This window comes from Strix aluco, chromosome 4 (genome assembly GCF_031877795.1).
Source record: "Strix aluco isolate bStrAlu1 chromosome 4, bStrAlu1.hap1, whole genome shotgun sequence".
In the NCBI taxonomy this organism is placed as follows: Eukaryota; Metazoa; Chordata; class Aves; order Strigiformes; family Strigidae; genus Strix; species Strix aluco.
The window spans coordinates 121,929,681-121,952,310 of record NC_133934.1 but is presented as its reverse complement, the minus strand read 5'-3'; the positions used below and the strand labels follow the sequence as shown (position 1 = coordinate 121,952,310).

The window sequence follows — 22,630 nt, the reverse complement described above, 5'->3', positions numbered from 1 at the left end:
TTTTTAATTGCTTTTTGGCCTCTACACTTTCTGTTATATTTCGTTGTATACTGTAAATCTCAGTAACTTTTTCTTTTTAAGTCCTATTTATACTATTTTTGGTTCTGTCTGAAGACTTAAATGCACAGAATTCACTCTTATTGTACAAGAATCTTTTTAAGACTTTTTTTCCTGCTATATTTTCCTTCAGTTGTTGCATGTCCTTACAAAAGACAAACCTGTGGCTCTTTCAGTGCTCAATGGTGCTTAACCATGATTTTTACATTAGGTGCTGATTTAATTTTCTTCTCCTTGAGAGGGTCCTTTCATAATAATTCTGAAAAGTCCATATCCAAAATATGAGTTTTCTATTGTTTTCCCATTCACTTTGAATAGATTTGTTTAATAGTATAGATTTTTTAAAGGTAAGTAAAACATCTGGGTTTTTTCTTGGCATTTCCTTGAGTATGTGTTTGCCCTTCATGGAACAAAGGCTCTTGCTAGATTCTGTATTCTCCAAAGCACTTGTACATGGCTGCAGCCAGCCAGTCTTCTTATATGCTTCTGCAAAACACGATTCAGATTCTTCTTGGCTCACAGTTACTCCTGAACTTCTGTGCAGAAGTGCAGTCTGTTGACATCTGTGGATAAAGAGGATTGACTCCAACCTCCTCTTCACTGGCCATCGTCATCTGTGCTGGGGAAGCAAGGAGCCTGGTAGAGACTTGGCAAAGCCTCTAGACCTGTGGGGAGCCAGCTGAGAGATGATTACTCACAGACTTTGTCTCTTCCCAGGCTGCACTGGAGTTTTGTCTCTGTTCCAGGCTGCTCTGCAGCTGTATAATGTGCTGCCAGGCAGATGGGAGAGCCATCATCTGGCTTGGCTTGGCCTGTGGGGCTCTAAGGTTAACTTAGGCTTGGTCTTAGAGCTTACCTGGGGAAGGAGAACATGACTCAACATTTTGCTACTGGAAGACTGGGGACCCGTTCCCTGTTACACTGCACATTTCCTGAAGGAATGTGAAGGAGCAAACTCCTTAGGTTGCTGTGCCACTAAATGGAAGAGGGCTGGGAAGCAGGCATGGATGCTGAACTGCCAGGCACCTCTGCTGCTTGGTCTCACAGCTGTGGCCTCTGCCAGCTTTCATTCTCTGAAGACAGTGCTTGGGCATGGCTGAGAGGGTTGCCCACACCAGGATTCATTCCCGGCCAGCAGTATGGACAAAGTGTCACCGTATTTCACTTCTCCGTGCTAAACGATCATCCAATGCTGTCCCAATAACGTGCCTTCGAGCTACGTCCCAGAGCATGCAGTGCAGTCTGAAGCTGTAAAAATACCACTTCAATGGGCTTTAGCACAGCCTTCACATTACCTCTGATATTTTGAACCAAAATCCCTCCCCTCTCTCCCCAAATAATCATGTATTAAGGCTGCAGGATTGCTGCATGTGGCGCAGAGGAGATTCAGGGCCAACTGCTGTGCAGCACAGATGAGGCCTGACCAGGCAGCTTGTCTTCAGGTTAAAAGAACAGTCCTTGGCCCTTTTTTCTGTAGCAGTATAGCCCTAGCCTTGGGCACATGGAGCCATTGTTCCAAGCTCATAAAACAGGAATAATATCTCAGTTTGCCAGTGGCACCAAGAATCAGAGAACAGGCAGATACTAGAGGTCAGCCTGGACGAACATAGTGACACCTCTTGTACTTAAAATCCTGAGCATCGTCTTAACCTTGTTACCTGAAAGTAAGTCTCCTGCTGATTACTCAGTGTGTGTTTTGTTTTCTCAGTGCATGCCTTCGCTTGCAGATGTGGTTCAACCTTTTAGAGAACATTTTAACCTCCACAGCAAAATTTAAGCATCTGTTAGCTCAAGACTGCAACTAAACTGATTGCATCTATAAGCTGTGTGGACAGTTTTATTTTGGAATAATAGTGCTTTATCTTGATATACCTTAAGTCAATAAAACAGTCTTTGTGCTTTCATGAAGCCGAGGAGGAAAGATTTGCATACAACACGATATTATCACTTCAATTGTCAACTGTTTGCTTTAATGGAAATTTAAATCAGGTTGCATAAATCAGTTTGTCTTAAAAATCCTTGCCTCTCATACACTTCAAAATCAAATTCAGTTTTACTGCTGGCATCACTCTGGTCTAGAAAATTGTAAGGGGTAGTCACTTCTTAATTTAGAAAGAGAAGGCTGTGTGGCTCAGACCTTTTACTAGCAGGATCTGCTGTCGTCCCTACAACAGCATCTTTCCTGAAGGGCAGGTCTTTTGAATTTGTCTCCCCCCCCCATCCCCTCCCGCCCCCCCCCCCCCCCCCCCCTTTTTTTTGTTTGTTTGTTTGAGAGACCTTTATTCTAATTCTGTTTGTTAGCATGCTTTCAAGTCTTTTAGTGGAACTGTGTCAAAGCCTAAAATAAGCTATCCTGTAGCCCTTGCACAGAAAACAAATACAAAGCAAATGCTAGAACTGCTCCCAAACGTATTATATAAACTCAGAATTTCTTCACTACCGTTTAATAAAAATTGTATGAGAAAAATAACTGTACTCAAACATTTAATTACTTATTTTGCCCCAAACAGGTTAGGTGGCGGTCCTGATGATGCCAAGGAGATTATGCAGCACAAATTCTTTGCTGGCATTGTTTGGCAAGATGTATACGAGAAAAAGGTACTTATACAACTGTTCTCCCAAGGTGAATTGTAGCTGTGGATATACTGAATGTTTCAAATTTTGTTGCTCTCAGTAAGGTACACAGAAGCCCTCCACCGAAGAGGTTTGCAATTGTTTTTAACAAGGCTAAATTGCTGCATGTTTCTTAAAATACTGTAATCAGATTACTTCTGAAGCAAAGCCTTTTTTTCACATTGAGAGGAGGATCTCTCAATGAGATACTTGTTTCTGTGTCTGAATAAATAGGATATAACCAGAATTGCTTCCAAATTTAGACAGTATATAGGCTTTTAAAATGGCTTTTCCTGTGAATTCTTGTTGCCATTCCTTGCTGTCAACTGATACACCCCTTGCAAGCCCAGGAGTTATTGTTGGTTTCTGAGCACCTGAAGCAAAACTTCCTAGAAGCAGTAGTGGAAGATGGGCTGATTGTTCCCTTTGCATTTTTCCTGTCTTGAATGATGAAATTAGACTGAATAGGCAAGTGCAGAGAAGTGTAGGCTTTTACATCAATCCCAGCCTAATACTATTTTTTTTTTTTTCCTTTGTGACAGAGGGCTGATGTGAAGTGACTGCACTTAATGGTATTTCTCATTGGTTTTCCTTGTGACCCACTGAGTTTGTAGGCTTTCCAGTGGGGGCCACTGAAGTCAGAGAGCCAAGCCCTTTCCGTATGAGTGTGTTTCATCAGTTGTCTTTGCCTCACTGTTGCTTCGTTCACAAATCACTTACTCCACTCCTCCAAGATGCCCTGCTTCATGCTCTCAGGGCAATCTGCTGTTGTCCTCTCCCATTTGATCCTCACCAGACACGTTTTCTGTAACGCTCACATGAAATGCCGCTAACTAGAACATGGGAGTGGTGATTCAAGGTGCCCATCTACTGGTGCCACATGATCTCACTCAATCCCAGCCTTTCCTGATTTCTCTCCTTCCCCCTGCAGCCACCTGTGATAATCAGATCTCATTTGATCTCTAAATACAGTTTAGTTCTCCCTCCAGTTGGTGGGAGCAGGTAAGAAACTTAGCAGAAACTGAGCTTTAATTCTTTGAATTCTTTTGGTAAAACTTAATACAGGGATCTGTTAACAATGTTTGTATTCCTAAAAAAAATGGAGCATTACACCCCTGGTTTCCATACCGTAGTGGGAGAATTGTCCTGTGCCTGTATACAATTACAAAAAGTGCTCTGTTTCCTTTTCTTCTTTCACTTCCTCACAGATTGGTGTGGCTAAAGGGAACTGAAAAATCATAAAATAAGTTTTTGTGCCTTGAAAGTGTAAATAGAGTGTAGACCTCCGTCCTTTCAAAGCATCCCTTGAGAGAGAGCTGCATGTGGTCATGCGAGCAGGAGGGAGTTGAGTGGAGTTTATTCAATATAATGTAAAAAGTGTATCTGAATTACTGTTCTAAACAGGAGGTTGTCCCCATTTTCAGCCAGCTAACAAGCTGAATACTTTGGGTTTTGGTATTTTAAGGTAAAAAGTTGATAACAGGGTTCAAATGTCTTCAGTGAAGTTATTTGATGGTAGTCCTGGTTCCCTGAATGGAGGACAAATCACACAAGCTGGAGGCAATTTATTTATCCATAGGACTGAGAAAGCCTTCATAAATTGTCCCATAGTAGTACTGACTTAGATTGTTGTGGAAACTACCAGGAAATTCCAAATGATACATATTTTGGCGAAAACAGTGTGCTAATTGAGACTATTTCTGACCCTGGCATATCCAAGGAGGCTAGATTCTGGTTTGCTCCTGACCCATTAGCATGTTCATCTGAAATAGCCATGCTGTGCAGATGAAGAGATTTCAAAAAGCCTCTGAGTAATTGCTGCCTACGTTCTGGGTGGTCCAAAGAGGATCTTGCAGCATTTACCTGAAATGCAGTCTCACAGATAAAAGCTGAATTTTGTCAGCTGCCTAGAGGTGTTTATATGCTAAGCTTGGTTACCTACTATCTCCAGATAACGGTGAATATGTTTATGAATATAGGCTTGGGGTAATCGAGAACACTTACTTTGTAATTAAGCTTTTTGGAAACATAGCCTTGCTTTGAATTATAAGGAGTTTTGAATAACTGGGGTTGTCCTAAGAATTTAAAATATTCATTAGACTCTTCTGGAAGAGTGTTGTTATTTGTCTCTGGTGCAAAGAAAGGTGCGATTTAATTGGCAGTATTTTGCCCACCCACAAGCGAAACATACGCAGTGACATTTTAATCACATCTTCTTTTCTGGTCTTTTTTGTCTTTTAAACCAACATAAGCCTGTGGGCATCATGCTGGTCTGCAGCAGTGGGAGGCTACAGGTGGCACCTTTCTGCCAGTTGAACTGCAGAGCTATTGCAGTGACAGCTTTTCAGTAAAGCAGCATATTTGCTTGGTAAAGCCAGCGTTATAGCTTTCTGCAGCTTCCCCTCTGTTTCCAGCTTAACATTCTGAATCTGACAGCTGGGGGAGGGGGGTGAAATTGTCTTGTGGGTGCATCATAATCTGTCTCAAATTGCTTTTAACAGATACTAAAATAAAAGGGAAAATGATACAGGCAGCGCTAGCCCATTACACGTGTGTTCTGACTTAGGATTGCTGCTCCGAGTCTCTCTGATGTGCATAGTTCAGGTGTCTGCTGCTATGCCCAAGTCCTAAATCACTCTGTGCTGCGCACAGTGAGCTAGAGCAACTGGGAGCGTTGCGAGTGCCAAAACCACCATTAGCTTAAAAGGACAGATAGAACTTCAGACACGCGTGCACACACAGCTTGTCAAAAACAAACAAGGTTCACTTTAAGGAGTAGGCAGAAAACTGCTATAAGGAGAAAGAGAATAGAGTTAAAACGTGAAAGAAAAAATGTCCATCCTCAACAGGGTGTTTACGTATAATATGTTGGTGTGACTTGATTGAAAATAGTGTTATTAACATGAAAATGTGAAGCATTCCCTCTTCAGTAGTTCAGGAGGACGGTAAGGGTCAGAGTGACTTGTGACTTTGGGATATCCAGTTTCCTTTTCCTTTTTAAATTCAGGACATAAAGACCACTTTTAAGGATCTAATTTTTTTTGACAGTAACATTTGCCAGGCTCCTCTAAGCCATCCTTGGGCATAGAGGATCATTAGTAATTAAAAAAAAAAAAAGTATACTATAATTGTACTCTCTTATAATAAACAGAATTTTTATGTCCTAATTTTTAACCATTGATGTTTAAACAGTAAATGTTTCTTTGTGTTTGGAAATACTACCATATGTGTAGATGACATTGCTTAAAATCTTTACATTGAAGATGAGGGAGCTTTACTGGATTGCTGTTTATAAGACAGGACAACACTCTATTAGGTGCTCTCAAAACAGATCAGAAAGATGATCCTGGCGATAGGGAGCTTGAAGCTAGTGCTTTCTTATTTACCAACTTGCCAAGCAAATGATTCTTCAGATTTAAGCTGAAGGGGGTGGGGAAGAAGTATTTTGTACGTTCATGATTTGCTGATGTTTTCCAGGTAGTGATTTCTGTCAGTGTCGGTCTTATTTCTGTCAGAGCAGAAGTGCAAGTCTTGGGGTCACTGCTTAATTCCAGTTGGAGCAATTTACCATTTGCCTGGGTAAACCTTTCCCTGCAGTTTCAGGTTGGAAGCCGTATACTTCCTCAATCACGCTCCTAAATTGTTGCCTGGTGTGGCTCTGTGCTATTAAAAGATGGCCATGCTTAACCCCAGTGGTGGGCGAACTGAAGCCCAGCGCTGAGAGCTATTACATGTCCCCTGTGGGAGGGCTAAGAACAGTGCTGACATGCTGTTTCTACCGCACCGTGCAGTGGGGAGGTGAGCGAGGTCTGAATCCCAGCCGCGTTGCCCTCCAAAATTGTATGTGTTCCAACTCCGTGCATCTGTATGCAGCCAACTCCACCACCCTGCTTCCCAGGCGCGCTTCTCCTCCAGCCCCAGTCAAGCAGCTCCGCTCCATCTGGAGTTCCTCTTGCTGGAGCTTGCCTAGGTACACATGGATGATTTCTAGCCTGTCTGCCCAAGCGAGTGTCAAGAATAAAACCCAAATAGTGCAACTCATGGTGTAACAAGAGGAGGATGCTCCCTGCTAAGTGTGCTCGGTTTTTTTGTAAGCACTCCAGATTTTCTAAGTTCAGAGTTGGTATCAAACTGCTTTTGGGGACCAGCAGTATAAAAGCTTAATGTTGGTTCTGCCTTGGACTAAATTCTCCTGGGCTGGTCAGACCTACAGCACAGTTGCAGTCAGAGCTGCATGGGCATGGTAGCTCTGCAGCTGAAATTTTTTTGTGAACGTTTCAACCCTTGTGGCGATAGGCAGGTCTAGCTGATCAGTTTGGTATCACTAAGTGTCTTACTCGTTTTCAACCTTCTCAAGCATAAATCTGACTAGATGCAGTTGACTGTTTCCCTATAATTCGGTGGGGAACCGGTTTAAACTTTTAAACCTCTGTATGCATGTGATTTATTACTTGAAGAGTCTAGGTTTTTCTTTGTGCAATTAAATCCTAGAGACAAAATGTCTTAAACTCCCCATAAGTAGGAAGTGCACACCTACATAAGTATTTTTTACTGTATAGGGTTCCTTCTTTATGAACTGGCGTTTTTTAAACTTACTTTAGGAATGTAGGAGAAGGCATGCTTATAGCTTATAAGTCTATTTCGAATTCTGTTTCAAGCAGTACTGCAAGAACCTGTAAATGGACAGTATTGTTTTTGCTTTTCATAGCTTGTACCTCTGTTTAAGCCACAAGTTACATCTGAAACAGATACAAGATACTTTGATGAAGAATTTACAGCACAGATGATAACAATCACTCCTCCTGACCAAGGTAAAGTTTTCCTAAATGTTTCCCACTGTGTTCTCCAGACCACCAGAAATAATTTGCTGCAATGTTATCTGGTCTCTTCAGACCATGTGAAAAAACATTGGTTTAAACTTGCTCGTTTTCCATGTATGTATTTGACCAAGAAGTTGGTAAATTGATGTGAAACTTTCCACATCTCTTTCTAGTTTGGGAAATGAAAAACCTGTTTTAGAAGACAGTGAAATTATTTGTAGTGTTGTCTTTTCCAACTCTGCACATTCCCACTAGAAAATTCTGTTTGTGAGTTTTGCATGTGTACATTTGCACACACATTGTGTATGTGCAAGCAGTCAACTGAGTGTGGACTAATGTCCATATTCAATCAAAATATATTTTATTTTCATGGTAACTGAGCACATTTGATGCCCTGAAATAGTAATTGCCAGAAATTCAGAACATTGAGTGTGAATTTAAGCAATGCAGCTCCTAGCAATTTTAAATGGACATCTGAACAACTGTTTCCCTCCAACAATCAGGATCTTCTGTGATAACATTTAATGGGGTGAGATTTAAGACCTCCTGTTTCTTTGTCCTGGTTGTAGAAGAAAAAGGCAACAGTGAAATTTTCTGAAATAACTTTACCATGCATTATCTTGTTGTTTGCTTACTAAAAATCAAAAATGTAGCAAATGTTTTCTACTGTTTTTTTTCATTTTTCAGATGACAGCATGGATTGTGTAGATAACGAGAGAAGACCTCATTTTCCTCAGTTCTCCTATTCAGCCAGTGGAACCGCTTAACGTTTTGCAATGTTTTCCCATTCAGAAACAAAACAGACTGCATTTTGGGGACCTTACTTCAATGGACACTAGAGAACTTTCTATATTATCTGAATTACAAACTGTGTTTGTATTACGATTTAGATGAATTTGTAGGAAGCCTCACAGATTCTGTATTTAAAACAATTCTTTGATGCATTTTTGAGAAGGAAAACAAATCCATTCTTAAAGTATTACGTCAAGGCTTTTATGCTGAATGACCATAGGTTTTTAAGAATATACACCAAAACTGTTTACTTTAGAAATAATTAAGGTATTCAACATATCAGCAACTCTGACCAGAAAATCCCCTTATTTTATTTATTTCATACAGTTCATTATCTAAATATAGAATCTGCACTCTGAACAATTAGATTTATATAGGAAGATATAAGACTTTAGTAGCTAGTGCAATAATATAAGCAACAAAGTGAACAAACTCTGGAGGGTTAAGGTTCAAACTCATTTTGGACAGCAGTGAAGTGTCATCCAACTCCAGAAAACCAACTATAGGAACAGCATTAATGGCCTCAGTGAGGTAAATCAAAAAGCAAAAGTTATTTTTGTTATAACATCTGCTACAAGACATTACATATCAAAATGAATCCAGTGGAATTGCCACGTCATACAGATGAGTATTCCATTCTAGACAGTGCATTTAATTATTCCATTTCCATAGGGTTTAGGAATACTTCATAGGATTGGCTTCTCAGAACCTAGAAAACGCTTGATTTACCAATCTAATACGAAATGCAACAATGCAAAATCACCCACTTTCACCACTGTATAAAAATACCGTACAGGTCTAAGTGAGAAATCATCTTAATGAGTGAGTCAGCCAGATAAAAGTACATTTTGGCACTGAAGTAATGACTTGTTGCCGCTTTTTTTTATGAAAAGATATATGAATATATATAAACACTTAATGATTTTTTGCATCATGCCAGATCATTTCTTCTTTCTTGAGTGTGCATTAAAGGTATCAGCCAACAGTTCATGGTGCCTTCTCACTCTTGAAGATTCACTTTAACAGTGTTTCCCATGTATAAGAAGAAAACTAAGTTGAATCTTCATATGTGTTTGAATAATAATGGTGTTCAAAAGTGAATTTTTTTTTGGTTTTCATTTTTAATCTTAGTGGAAAATCCCCCACACCCTATTTTTGTTGTATCATGTTTCTTTGTAATTTTCATAAAAGCAGTCTTACTCTGTCTCTGCTGCGAATGAATTTATTCCATTGTAGGTCGCGTTCTCTTAAATTGCTTTTTTTTGTTTTTGATTCTCTTGACTGTATAAAAAATGATGACATGTACTGCAGTTAACTAGCATTTAATTTTTTTATTTGAAAGGGAGTATGTTATGAAAACCCTCACTTCCCCTTTCCATCAGAAACTGCTGTGTTTGCACAGAGAGCCCATCATCTGGACTTTTTTTTTAACAACATTCAACTCTAGTATTTTTCCTCATTATATGAAAGTTTCCCTCCAACTACTTAAATAAAAATTGCTTTAACAAGTTAGGTTCTTATTTCTCGTGGTAGGAGCCTTCTGAATTTGTAAAGATGCAACAACTGCTCCAGTTTCTTGAGTTTGATGTGTGTATCACTGAGGGATTTAGGCTTTTCTGCCCCTCCTCAGTTGTTTCATCTCTGTGCTGATCATTATGCAAAGGTAATTTTGGAAAATGTTTGTTACAAGAAATACACTCTGTCCCAGAAATAGTTTGTCTTGAGGTGAATGAGGACAGGCCTCATTTTTCCTGTCCTCCTGATGCCAGTGAGATTGTGTTACTGAGGCCCTAATCTTAAAAGGTATTTCTATTCCAGTCACTTGGGCCAGCGTACAATATATAATATTGCGTTTCCTTTCTAGGGACTAATATTAATTGCTTTTAGGAGGTAGTTCTGCAAGGCTGGAATGTCCTTTTCCAAACAAGAATACAGAGAAAAATACAAAAATGTCCAAGAACAACTGCAGTATGCTTCAAACTAAGCACAGAAGTTGCAACTGTAGTAAGCCCTTAAACATCCTAAACATTTTTTGGTTCAAGGAAATAAGCTCTAATTCCCAGTACAATTTACTGCACATTTTATGCAAGGAGGAAAGGTGAAAGAAGGGCTCTGTGTCTCTGGAGGGACTGATGCTGGACAGCCTGTCCATTCTAACTGCTCTCCTTTCTTTGCTTCCAAGCCTTCATCTGAGTTTCCAGCCAGCCCAGGGACGAAGTCCAAAGAACTCTTCTGCAAGTCCACAAGCCCTGACAAGTACTGAACTAACCCACTCTGTACATCCAAATATAGGCAACATGAATGAGCAAAGGTTACCATAATCTGCCCCAGGAAAAGCTGGTCTTTCAAATGCAGGAACAGACATGGACCCGGTGGTTCTGTTGAGGCCGATTCTGTCTCAGAACAGTATTTTTCTGCAAGTTGTTGCTAATGGTTTTTTGTTTTAATTCCCATATATAAAATGGAACTTAAAAAAAGCTGTCAAAAAAGTCTGGGAATCTTACTATTGTTATCAACAGTGAGCTGTGAGAGGGCCACACCTGAATACAGTCTTCTGGCTATTTTCCCTCATTTTGCCTGTGATTATTCAGAACGCCTTGCCTGTTGTCTATAATTGAATGATTACTGGTGTTACAGCTGTCTCCCTGCAAACATAAAATGTGTTCTTTAAATTTTGATTTAGCACGGAAAATCCTATCACAAAAGTCTGTGACCTGACTCGTTCACATCGGATTGCCTTTGTGCCATATATGCAGAGACTGCTTAAATCTTGTACATTCCTTTAACTCTTTTATTTCAACCCCCCAGACTTTTCTATCTGTACAGCCAAAACCTCCTCATTCTTCCTTCTGGCATTGACAGATGTCCTCTTGCTCTGGTGTTGTACATTGCAGCAAAGGTGGTGCATCCCAAATGCAGGACACTGGTAGTGTAGGTATGTTAGAGCCCAGGAACTTGGTTGTAAACTCAGGTTGGGAGAAAAATAGAAAAAAAAAAAAACAACCCACACCTTTGGCAAGAGCAAGTAAGTAACATGCAGTTCTCTGCGTGCCTCTGACTGCAGTCAGAAGCTGAGGTCAGCTGAGCACTGGTCAAAACAGACACACTGATGCTTGTGCTGTTTGGGGTTAAGAGACACTGGCAGAAGCCAGGTAACTGCGAATTCCATTTTATATTCTCTTGTTAAAAACATCCACTACAATCCCATTGGGATATGACAGGCTGTTCTCCCTTTAAACTGGGCATGGTTTAAAGCATTCCCAACTCTGCACAAACTATGCTCTCTCACCCCCCACTATAAAATAAACTGCTCGCTCTTCATTTTCTTCCCACCCCTCCAGCAGGTACCTCCCCGTGCTCTCCAGCTGCGACACTGCTCTCATGCAGGCCTCGAGTATCTCAGCTGCTATTTGAATTTGTGCATGGTTTTCCACCTGAGAAACAAAGTACCATAGTTTTTGCAGGTTTGAGGGTAAAAACTTTCCTTGGTTGAATTGGATGATCTTTGCTTTAACCGGAGGTGGATTTTCTTGTCTGCTACTTTGGATTGCTTACATGCATTTAAATGCTCAGTACCAGAATACTGTATTCATACTAAGTGTTTGTGGGGATTATTTTAAATGTCTGTCAGAGAAAATGCCCTTTTTTATTTTAGAGAGCATATGCTAAGTCAGATTTTTATCTGCAGTAGCAGGGTTTAGAATGGGGGTCCCAAATTAGAGGTCACAACCTATAGTGGGAATGAAGCTCCAAGGAGATGGAGTTGCAGAAGAGAAGCCCAGACACGTGAAGCGCCTGGGAGCTGCATGGGTTTTCTGCCTGAGAAGTTGGGGAAATGGTAATTTAGGGGGGAGGTTTGATTTATTTTTACTGTATCTAAAAGAGCTTCAGAGGTAAAAACACATTTGAAGAAATGGGCGAATGTAAAAGGATCTTGTTTCTTCAGTGTTGCAAATGAGTGTTTGTCTTCTACTTTTAGCTCAATTTTCTTAATAACAGGGAGGTTAATTGCCACTAGAAGTAAAACGAAAAGAACACACAGTGCCTATAGCAAATGGGAGCTTATTATCCCCAATGCAGCTGAGCGTACAGACGTTTGGTAGCTCTGTCTAATGGAACATATGTTGCATTCTAATCAGGTGATGACTAGTTGCTCTGTCTCTGAAATAATTTTAAACAAAACCATTTTGTTACAGTAGTCCCTGCATGCCACTTTTTTCTTTTTTTTAAAAAATTTTTTTTTATTTTTGTAACTGCTGATCACCATCCTGGTTTTTTGAGCATGGTGGGTTCTTTCTTGAGGACCAGATCAAGGACTTTGTATGTGAAAACACTATAGTTTTTCAGCGTGCTTGTAGCTCAGTTCTCAGTTTCTCTTTCGCTGAAGCACTGCTTCACGTGGTTGTCTGCCTGTTACTGCTCACTACCTGTTTCTCTAGGAATGGACTTTTATGAACTTCTTCCTGTGTTAAATGTAACCCTGGTCTATGCTAAGATTCCATTTTTATTAATTTTTCCACACTGTTTCTTCATGTCTTATGTCATATGACTGTATCTGCTTGTATTTTGCATCTTCATCAGGTCTTAGAGTTTGTTTCAAGAAGATAATGATAACACCAACAGCAGTTGCTGTAATTTCTGAATTCTGAGGGTCTCTCTAATTCTGTACATTTTTAAAATAATACATAACTTTCACCCCACAGAAGATACTGTAATTGAGTACAAAAGTGAAAATTCTTCGCAGAAACAGGAGACGCAATCCCTACCCTAAATATTGTGATCTTTAGTTATTTGTAAGCTTAACTGTACCTGTTTCCTTGCACTATTGATGCTGCTAGCCAGAAAACTGCTTTGTATTACTGGGAAAACCTGTATCAGAACAAAAAAATAATGATTGTGATCTTCAGCACAGTGCCTGGGAATTAACTAAGATTGGATTAAAATGATCATAAAATATATGCTTAAACATTATATTGTTTTTGAAAATACCAAAACCAGTAATGCTATTCTTCCTTCATCTTACTGAAGTACAGCAATAGGAACAAACTGGACTCCTTGGGGGAAGCCTTGCTGACCATGCTTGGAGCAGGGGCACTGGGCTAGACAACCTCCAGAAATCCCTGCAAACCTCAACTAGTCTGTGAGTCCATTTAATGATTTAGGTCCTGGATTTGAGAGCATGTGCTTTAGTGAAGGATGTACTTCATGTTTGTTTTGTTTTTTTTTTTTCTATCATCTCTATACTTCCAGACTGACACAACCTGTCTGCGACTTTCACCAGCCTTGGTGTAGGCACCAGCCTTGTTTTGAGATGCTTCCAGTAGTACAAATCCTGCATTTTTCTCATTTTCTTTTATGTCATTGGCCCTGGTCATCCCAAGTTCCCTGCAGTTACCGTTTTAAGCAAAGTACGTATCTTTGTTGAATTCATACATGTTTTATTGCATTATAGTTTTGTAAGTAATTTTCTTAGGATATGAAGAGTATGGTGTGTTGTAGCATATTGCCACTGACCTGGAGGTTGTCAGCACATTCGTCTAAAGCAGGAACACCAACACTTGCCCTTGCATTGCTTGAGAGGGGTGCAGGCAGGCTGGACACTCTAGGTTTCCTCCTGGCATGCCAAGAAGAGAAAACCCTGAGTGGTATTTACTCTTTCGGATAAATGATGATGTCTGCTTTGCATTAGGACTTGCACTCTTAACCGGAGCCTCTGGCTGTTGGTGATGCATTAACAGCATCACCACCAGGCACTTTCGAATCTGGTTGGTTTTGGTGGTTGCAGCTCTTCCTTTCCAGTTTCATGCCCAAAATGGATTCCTTTAATGTTCTTTTCACCTGTCTGACACAAGTCACTCAGAAATTGTTTCTAGTGGAGGCTGGAGCTGCCAGCTCCTGTAAGGTGGCTTGTACCTGGAGCTGCGAAGCTGTACCCCGTGGATTGGCATATGCTTCCAGATTGCCGACTGCTGTTGAAAATGCCAGTTTGACTTCGGTCTCCTGACAGAATTGAGTCCAGCAGCTCGCCACATCTCAGCAGTGCCTCAGTCAGGAGCCCCAGCAGGGCCGAGGGCAAGGTCTGCGCTGTAGAGGCTCCTTACCTTGAAATTGGCTTGTTCTTAATTCAGTGAAGTGCGGATCTGACTTTGGAGAACAGTTGCAACACCTTTTCCACATACAGGCCTGGAGATGATACAGCATTTGCTTGACTTTTCTTTTTAAATAGCTAATGAACTTTTCTAATGTATTTGATAAATTGCTCCAATTATTTTGAAAGGCTTTATGGATGTGCAGAAAGATCAAAACATAAGCCCTTTAATGAACTTTAATAATGAAAAATGGAGTGATACTATTCTTAAGATGGTTGCAGTGTACAATAAGCTTTCCATACAATATGTTCAGCTCCTGCAATTGTTCCTTATTCTGATATTATTGAGGGAAATGAAACTAAACAGGAAGATAGGAATACCTGCTGACAGTCCAGTAATGAGTATAAAATGAAACTCAGTAAAAACAAAGTGGAAAGAACAAGGTCACTTGGTGTAACTGCATACTGGAAAGTTGCAGAGGAAGGGAAGTATAAGAAAGCAGAACAAAATGTACTTATTTACACAGGTGAAGTTGTAAATTTAATGTGTAACTAAGATAAAGGGATTAAACTTAGTATCTCCCTTTAGTTGATTGTAAAACTTGAAATCACATTGCCTTTCCAAAGTTTTACTTTCTGGGCTCATGTGCTCAGCTGTTAAGGAAGTAGAGATCAAAGGTGCCTGCTTGTTACTTAAAATAGATTTTTTTTTTTTTTAAATTCTAGTAAGCAGCTCACTGAGTTGTGATGAGGGTGATGCTTCCTAGGCTGCCCAGTGGTTTTCCAGGTAACTGAGAAACTTGCCACACCTGTACTTTGTCAGAGGTAGGAGTATAGGAAGGCACTGAGACTGACTGAAGTCGGTGTGTGAGTGATGCAGTGTTGTCTGGGGTTCCTCTCTGCAAAACAGTTGTGTCAACTTTTTTCTCAGATCACTGCTGGTAACTCAGCGTTTATTAGCAATCTCTTGATAATGAAAAAACACAGGCACATGTGACTAGAAAGGAAAGGTCAACAAGGATACTTTTCAAACATGAAGAAAACCCTAGATATAAATACACCTATTTTTCTAACGGGTTCAGCTGAAACGTTCACAGTACCGAGATGCATGTGTGCACATGTCTGAGTAGCATATGATACGGGTACGCAGACTGGTGGAGGCCCCAAGCATTTGAGGGCTGCTGGAGAGGAAGGCTGTAGCAGCACAAAGAAGCTTCCAACTCCCCATATGGAAAAATCCCCCACAGGAGCACAGGCAATGGCGATGCCATCTGTCTTTTTTCTGCAGAGCAGATCTCTCCTGGGAGCAGAAAAAAAGCTGGCACATGGAGGTGGGCTTTCACTTCCCTGCTGCAGGGAGGTTGGATGCAGATTGCTGGGTGTTACCTGTAGGGACCAGGCTGCTCTATTCTGTCCCCTCTCCCAGTTTTTAGTCAGTTTTGGCTGAATTGCAGTTCTCTGTCTTTTGCCTTATGACACCTTCCTCTATCCCCTGGCTCTTCCCAGCAGACAAGAAACAAAGGATTTCTTCCCCCTCTTCTCTCCTGCCTTCTCTCATTCTTTTTTATGCTGCCTTAGCCTGTTCCTAATCTTCTGTAGTCCCTTATAGAGGGTGTGTTACAAACTGACATAATGTCTCTTACTTTTAATTTTCTCTTGGGCAGTCTCCTGATGCTGGATGCCCCTTGGGTCGCTGTGGAGACTTCAGAGACCGAATATACAGTTAAGCTCCCTTCTAACTGGTAAAAGACCCTCTTTCCTTGGTCTCTCAGAGAAGTGTGGATTTAATGAGCGGGAGGAGGTATGGCAGTTAAAGCCTGTAGCCCTTCCTTCTCCCATCAGCACTATCTGGTATGGCACACGGACTGGGAGAAAGTCTTGGCCACAGCCTCCAGGGTGGGTCAGGACTGTGCCTGCCACTGGTCTGGGTGTGGTGAGTTTCCTAGAAGATGTAAAATACTGAAGATGACCAAGTGTTTGACTTAAGGGGTGGATGTATGAGATGTACTCTATCAATGAAATCTTATTTTGGATACTACAGTTCATTAATGTAGTGAAGCTGGGTGAGTTGAATTTTGTCATCAGATCTAAACCTATAGGACCACTTCATATGGTCTCTATAAACCTACATCCTCAAGTTTCTTGCATAATCCTGACTGCTGCATTTTGGCATGAAATACTGGCCTAACCAAAGAAAAGAACATGTGTCCTATTGAGTTTTAAAGTGATTTCCTATTGATATTTTTAATCAATTCTGCTGCGAAAGCACAACTAGAAATCACTAGGGTAAGGAGATAATTGCCTGGGGCCTTTTGTCACCCACTCTTATTTCTTTAATGGAGTTAGAAGGGAGTCAGTTGCTTTAAAAAAAAAAAAATAATCTGGTCATGCCAGATCCATTTCTGTTCCAGGACATCCCTGCATTTGTGTGGTTTTCCAGCTGATAAATGTAAGAAACTCAGGGAAAGCAAAACAGACCATTTTTCTGCTCTTTGTTAAGCTTATCTTTTCATCGTGGTATGAACTATCAAGTTTAACATATCCAAAGTTCTCTATAGAGTTAAATCTCTGACAAGACATTAACTGAAAATTGCTGATGAAAGTCATTTACATATTTTCTTTAAAACTCTTACCAACTCTTTAAAATGTGGGAAACTAACACCAACCTTCTTCAGCATCTTCAAGTTCACTGCCTCAGTTTGCAGCTTGTACATCCTGTGAGACCTATGTAATCCACTTTTCTAGTGGTGTGAAAGGCTTGTAGTCCAACTCAACAAAATTGGAACACAAAACTTACCATGTCCTCTCCCATCCTAGTTCTGCAGAACCGCTGAGGCTTTCCATCTCTGGCACCCATCCCTCATTATCCCCTGGGTACCCACAGATGCAGTTTGCTCAGAGGAACTGGGGGGAAGTCCTGCCAGGCAGCTCTGTGGAAATTGGCTAAGAAGTTTCAACACCCTATTCCTGGATGATACTGTCCCATCCTATAGTTACCCTGCTTGGCTCCAGCTAGTCTGCAGATGCAGCTTCAATATACAATCAAGACAATACAACCTCCACATTGCTCCCTCCCCCCTTTATTTAGGCAGCCCAGTGAAATACAAACATATGCACTACATAAATTCTTTTGTGAATGGCCTTGTGTTAAAAACTCAGCCAAAGCAATGGTTATCATTAAACAAATAATGACACCACCAGAGCATAACACAAATTACATGCAGGACCACATCCTCAGCTGTGTAGCCCAGTTTGCCCAATGACACTAGGCTGATTTACACCAGTCCTTCGGGCTTGGTGTTGGTGTAATCGCCTAACTGCTACAAAACCAACAAGGAATCCACGCTATCCTCTTGCAAACCTTCAAGAAGTGCTCTTGCAGCTTGCTAAACTCTGAATGAAATGATGTTTTGTAGTGTTTGCAGAAGAACAGTACATGAACATTGGAACAGGCTGCCCAGGGAAGGGGTTGAGACACCATCTCTGGAGGTACTTAAAAGATGTGTAAATGTGGCACCTAGGGACATGGTTTAGTGGTGGACTTGACAGCGGCAGGTGAATGGTTGGACTTGATGATCTCAAAGGTCTTTTCCAACCTAAACAGTTCTATGATTCTATGATAGCAAATCTTTCAATAGACACACAGCATAATCAAGAATGTATACACAGCTAAGCAAACCAGACTTAAAACTGAAATAAAATACTGCTGAAGACAGGTTTATATATAGACTGACTCAAAAGCATGCAAAGAGCAGTTCTACTGCTGGGGCAAACTGTCTCTCAGTAACATGAAATGCCATAGGGAATGTGTCAGAATAGCTTGCTGTAACAAATAAACATACACACATCCCCCCCAGCCTACTGAATTTTTTTGGTAATTAATGGTAAATTCTTATGTGCTATCTAGGTATTCCCAAAGCTTTCTGAACAGTAATGAAACTTCAGAGCACATTACATTAAGTATCAAAATAATGATCTTAAATTTATGTCACACCTTCCAAGGAGCTCAGTTCATAGCACTTTTGCTTGTGTGGCATCTGACCAGATTGTCAAAACCCATTCTTACAGGGTGCTGCAGGGTACTATAACTTAAGTGATTCATGCATGCAGCTGTTGGAACTGCTTGTTGGGTTGTGAAAAAGCTCACGGTGCCAAGTGCTGATCTAAGAGAACTCAGATCTCCATCAGCCGTCTTGGCTCTGAGTAGTTACTGAACAACAGATGGTAGCATGAGTTAAGCAAACTAAGAAAATATTCGGAGTGGAGGAATAAAGTTAAAAGCCTCGCAAGAACTGAAATTCTCGAGAAAAATAGAGAACAAGTGTTGAGGTTTGAACTAGTTTTAATGTCCAAGTGATGTATGCCACGCAACTTTAAAGAGTAGTCTCATTTTGGACAGTGTTTCTGAAGCACTCATGAAAGTTTTCATTTAACTTGGGCAGAAGACACTATGTGTGAAAATAGTAATACAGACATTTCAGATACAGCTCAAAGCCACAACTCTTGCATATTATGCTATACTTGCAATGTAAAACACAACAAAAGACAATACCTGGCACTAAGGAAAAGATAACCCCAAATCATGCCCTTTTGTAGTAGATTACAAGCACCAGCAGCAATGAAGGGACAGCATCGTGAGCTTCAAAGATCTCTTCAACAGAGCAAGGACAGCACTACACTTCCACAAATGGAAAACTTATTAGCGTTAAGGTGAGCAGAAGTGCACACACTCTTGATGTACCTGTATCGGTAGCATCAGCACAGAAGGGACAAAGTCAGTACAAGACGTAAGAAAAAAGGTTATAGCAATGATCTAAACACAAATATGTGGATATATGAAAGTGCATGAAGTAAACAAAGAGTGGAAGACTTGTACCAGTGAAGAGGAAAAGTCCCTCTAACTTGGTTTACAGTAACTTCTAGTTCTTGGTCTCACTAAGACAGCGCACTCCAGTATTGGATAGATGAGGAACAAAAGATACTTTCAGGATATACAGATACTTGTGTTCAACAGTGCTGATATGAACTCACATGAATGAAGCAGTTTTCTATACAACTTTACTCCATGTGATGGCTGAATAAGAAAGCTCTTGCATTCATGTGAAAATCTGACCCACCTAAATACACAGGTATCTTAAACCAGCTGTGTAAGTACCAATCATGGGACTACACCCGACTGACCGAGTTCTCTCATTTTCAGAGAAGCAAGGACTTCCACAACAACCTGGGGTTAAACCACTCAGCAAAAGATGAAACAAGGTACGAAGGAAGTATTTGAGCTGGCTTTCTTAACATTTTTGTGAGGAGACGGTGAAAATTTGCACATTGACTATATATTTTCAGCCTTACATTTTACTATAATTCCTTATACTGTTCATCCAAAGTAACTACAGTCTCAGGTTTCTAAGCTTGTTTTTACTGAGCTTAAAAATATTTTAAAATCTAGTTTGGGGCAGTAAATAATGTTGCTATCATGGAAAGAGAAATCAGAACAATCAGATTACTCATGTAGCGAGGTATTACTCAGTGCAAGAAAGCGTGGGAGAATCAAGCTCCTAAAACGAAACTCGCTGGGACCGAGATACACAAAAGTGCATTAATTTTTGTATGTAAGCTACTTGGTTGAAAATTTAATTCTTTCTTTAGCCTCAGGAATCTATATTCTGCAAAGTGCTGCACTCTACACCACAGCCCACCGAAACACTTAAGGGCATGAGTAAGTTTCATCATATCAGTAGTTCTAGCAGAGTAAACAGGATGTAAGAGTGGACACATTCAGACCACATATCCTTCTACCGGTTCCTCCTTTCTGACAGCGAGCAGTAATCAACGCTTAGGAGAACAGAAGAAGAATGCAGCAGGTCTGAGTGCTCGAGAGTTTCAACAGTACTATAAATTCCTAATGTATTCAAAAGCACCATACATGAATACACACCCTTGCAATCTCAAGAAAAATCATAAAATGCTTGTGCTTTTGATAAGACTCTGAAGGCCACAGACATGCCCCACCTGTGAACCGGAGGTTGCCAGGCTTCCTGTCCCTTAGTGTTGTCTCTCTGCACCGTAGGGTCCTCAGGACAACTAAAGCCTGTGTGTGCAACAGTAACGCCTCTGGCTGTCACGCACAGGGGAACGCTGCTGCCTCTGCTCTTGCCAACACAGCCCAGCACAGTTTGCCTGTCCCTTGGCACGGACACACCGACTCAGGTGCAGCCCATGCCCCAGGACACCCAGGTCCTTTTCTGCAAAGCTGTTTTCTAGTCAGTCTGGCACCCAGCCAGGGGCTGAGTAAGGGTCTGTCCCATCATCCAGGTCATTAGCAAAGACATCTAATAGCATCAGTTGCATTAACACCCCCCAAGCAACACTACTGCTAATCTGCTGCTGGTTGGGTTTGTCCTGCCTGCCACAGCCCTTTGTATCTGACACTCCAGCAAAGCTTCTACCCACCTTACGGTTCACCTGTCCAAACCATACCTCTCCCGCAGAGCTTCTACAACAGTACTGTCGGGGACTCTGTTGAAAGCCTTGCTAACGTCAAGGTGAATGACATCATTTCTCTCATCTGATGCCGCTCATCAAAAAAGGCAGTTAAGCTTGGTCAGACATAATTTGCCCTTGATAAATCGTGTTGACTGTTCCAAATTATGTTCTTGCCCTTCATGTGCCTGGATATGACACATGAAAAATGCTGGACACAGATTTTGTGAGGATTCACACTATAATCTTCCTGCAGACTGAGGTCAGACTGACCAGCCCTTAATTCCTCTAATTGTTCTCTTCAGGGAATGGCATAACCCCCACCTTTGCTCAATCATCAGGACCATCCCCCCGGTTGCCACTGCCATGCCAAGGTGACAGACAACAGCCTTCTAGGGACATTACCCCACTTGCTCAGCACCTTCCCAAACATTTCAAAGTCCAGCTTTACAGTCCTACTCTTGCCACAGCCATCACCGTACTCTTTCACATCTTTATGAGAAGCAACTTGTGTGCGATATGTTAATTTAACGCAACAAAGTGTGGAATGTGGCTGTTTGGGTTTTTTTGGGGGAGTGGGCATGTGTGGTTTTTTTGTTGCTGTTAGGATTCAGTTTTTTTAAGAAAAGAGGGATATAACTTACACTGTCTGTCATATAAATACCCTTGTTTATGATACTTACACCTTAAAATTTAAAGAAAAAAATGTGATCAGTTTACATTTATGCATATGATTTACATACTCCTGTTGTCTTTATAGACAGCAAAATGGTCCATTTTGAATTTCAGGCTGTATGAATGGTACAAAGTATTTTTAATAAAAAAAAATTCTGTTCTGGAAACATTTGTTTTGGACCTACAGATTTATGAGGGGGATATTTCAAAACAACCCCCCTCCCCAAAACTAGCAATCCAATTTTATAACAGCATCAACCAAACTGCAAGGACTCAAGAAAAAAAAAAACAGAACTTGGGTAACAAATCTACACAAAACTAACATAGTGATGCCACCCTGTGGCTATAACATGAAACTTCTACCAAAAAGGTAGGATAAACGGTTATGATTTTTATCTTAAGTCTCCAATCAAATTAAAGCAAACCTGCACAAGGAGCTGCTGGCAGTTTTCTGAACTTCAGTGCACGTTTAAGAGCATATGTATGTAGAACAGATCAAGATAGTACCTGGTGATACTGTGTCGATTTTTACATTGCTGTGCAGGTTAAGCAGACATCTGGCCCCGCTACCTACAACTGTATTTGTCAGGGAAAGAAGAAACAGAAAAACATCCACGTCCTACAGAGTAAGTGACATAAGAACGAATGAGAAGGGGATCATGATCTCAACTGTTACAATAGTTACAATAATAAACTCTGCAAGGGATAATTAATACATCTATCACTAGGTTTTAATAGAAATCACAACCACGAGAACTAAAAACTTTTAATAGAAGTGTAAACTATAATAATTTGATTCCAGCTGAGGCTTTTCCTAAACGAAAAAATAAAATAACAAAAGCCCAGAATACACAACATTAGCAAATATCATTAAAACTTGTGTTACAATGGTAGCAGTTCAAAATGGAATCAACTGTAAGAAGTATTGTATTTCAATACCTTCAGAAATAAAGTATCTATACAAAAGAAAAAGGTAGAAGTCATGTATATAACTGTGATAATCATTAAAATATACAATGTCTGATCACTTTCACTCTATTGCAATTTTATTAATGTAAAAGAGAAAGTAAGATTTAGAATCATTTTCTTCTGATTTTCTACCCAC

At 40.5% G+C, this 22,630-nt stretch overlaps 1 protein-coding gene across 5 annotated transcripts in view; it reads left to right on the top strand.

The window, feature by feature from the left end:
• The window catches only part of AKT1 (AKT serine/threonine kinase 1), a 76,327-nt gene extending 65,474 nt beyond the window's left edge, over positions 1–10,853 (top strand). For all 5 annotated transcript variants that reach the window (XM_074820895.1, XM_074820893.1, XM_074820891.1 and 2 more), the window contains 3 exons: positions 2,568–2,655; positions 7,379–7,481; positions 8,178–10,853. In XM_074820895.1, coding sequence (XP_074676996.1) covers positions 2,568–2,655; positions 7,379–7,481; positions 8,178–8,257 — 271 coding nt within the window. In that variant the 3' untranslated portion in view covers positions 8,258–10,853. The remainder of the gene's footprint in view (positions 1–2,567; positions 2,656–7,378; positions 7,482–8,177) is intronic.
• Positions 10,854–22,630: the final 11,777 nt, after the last annotated feature.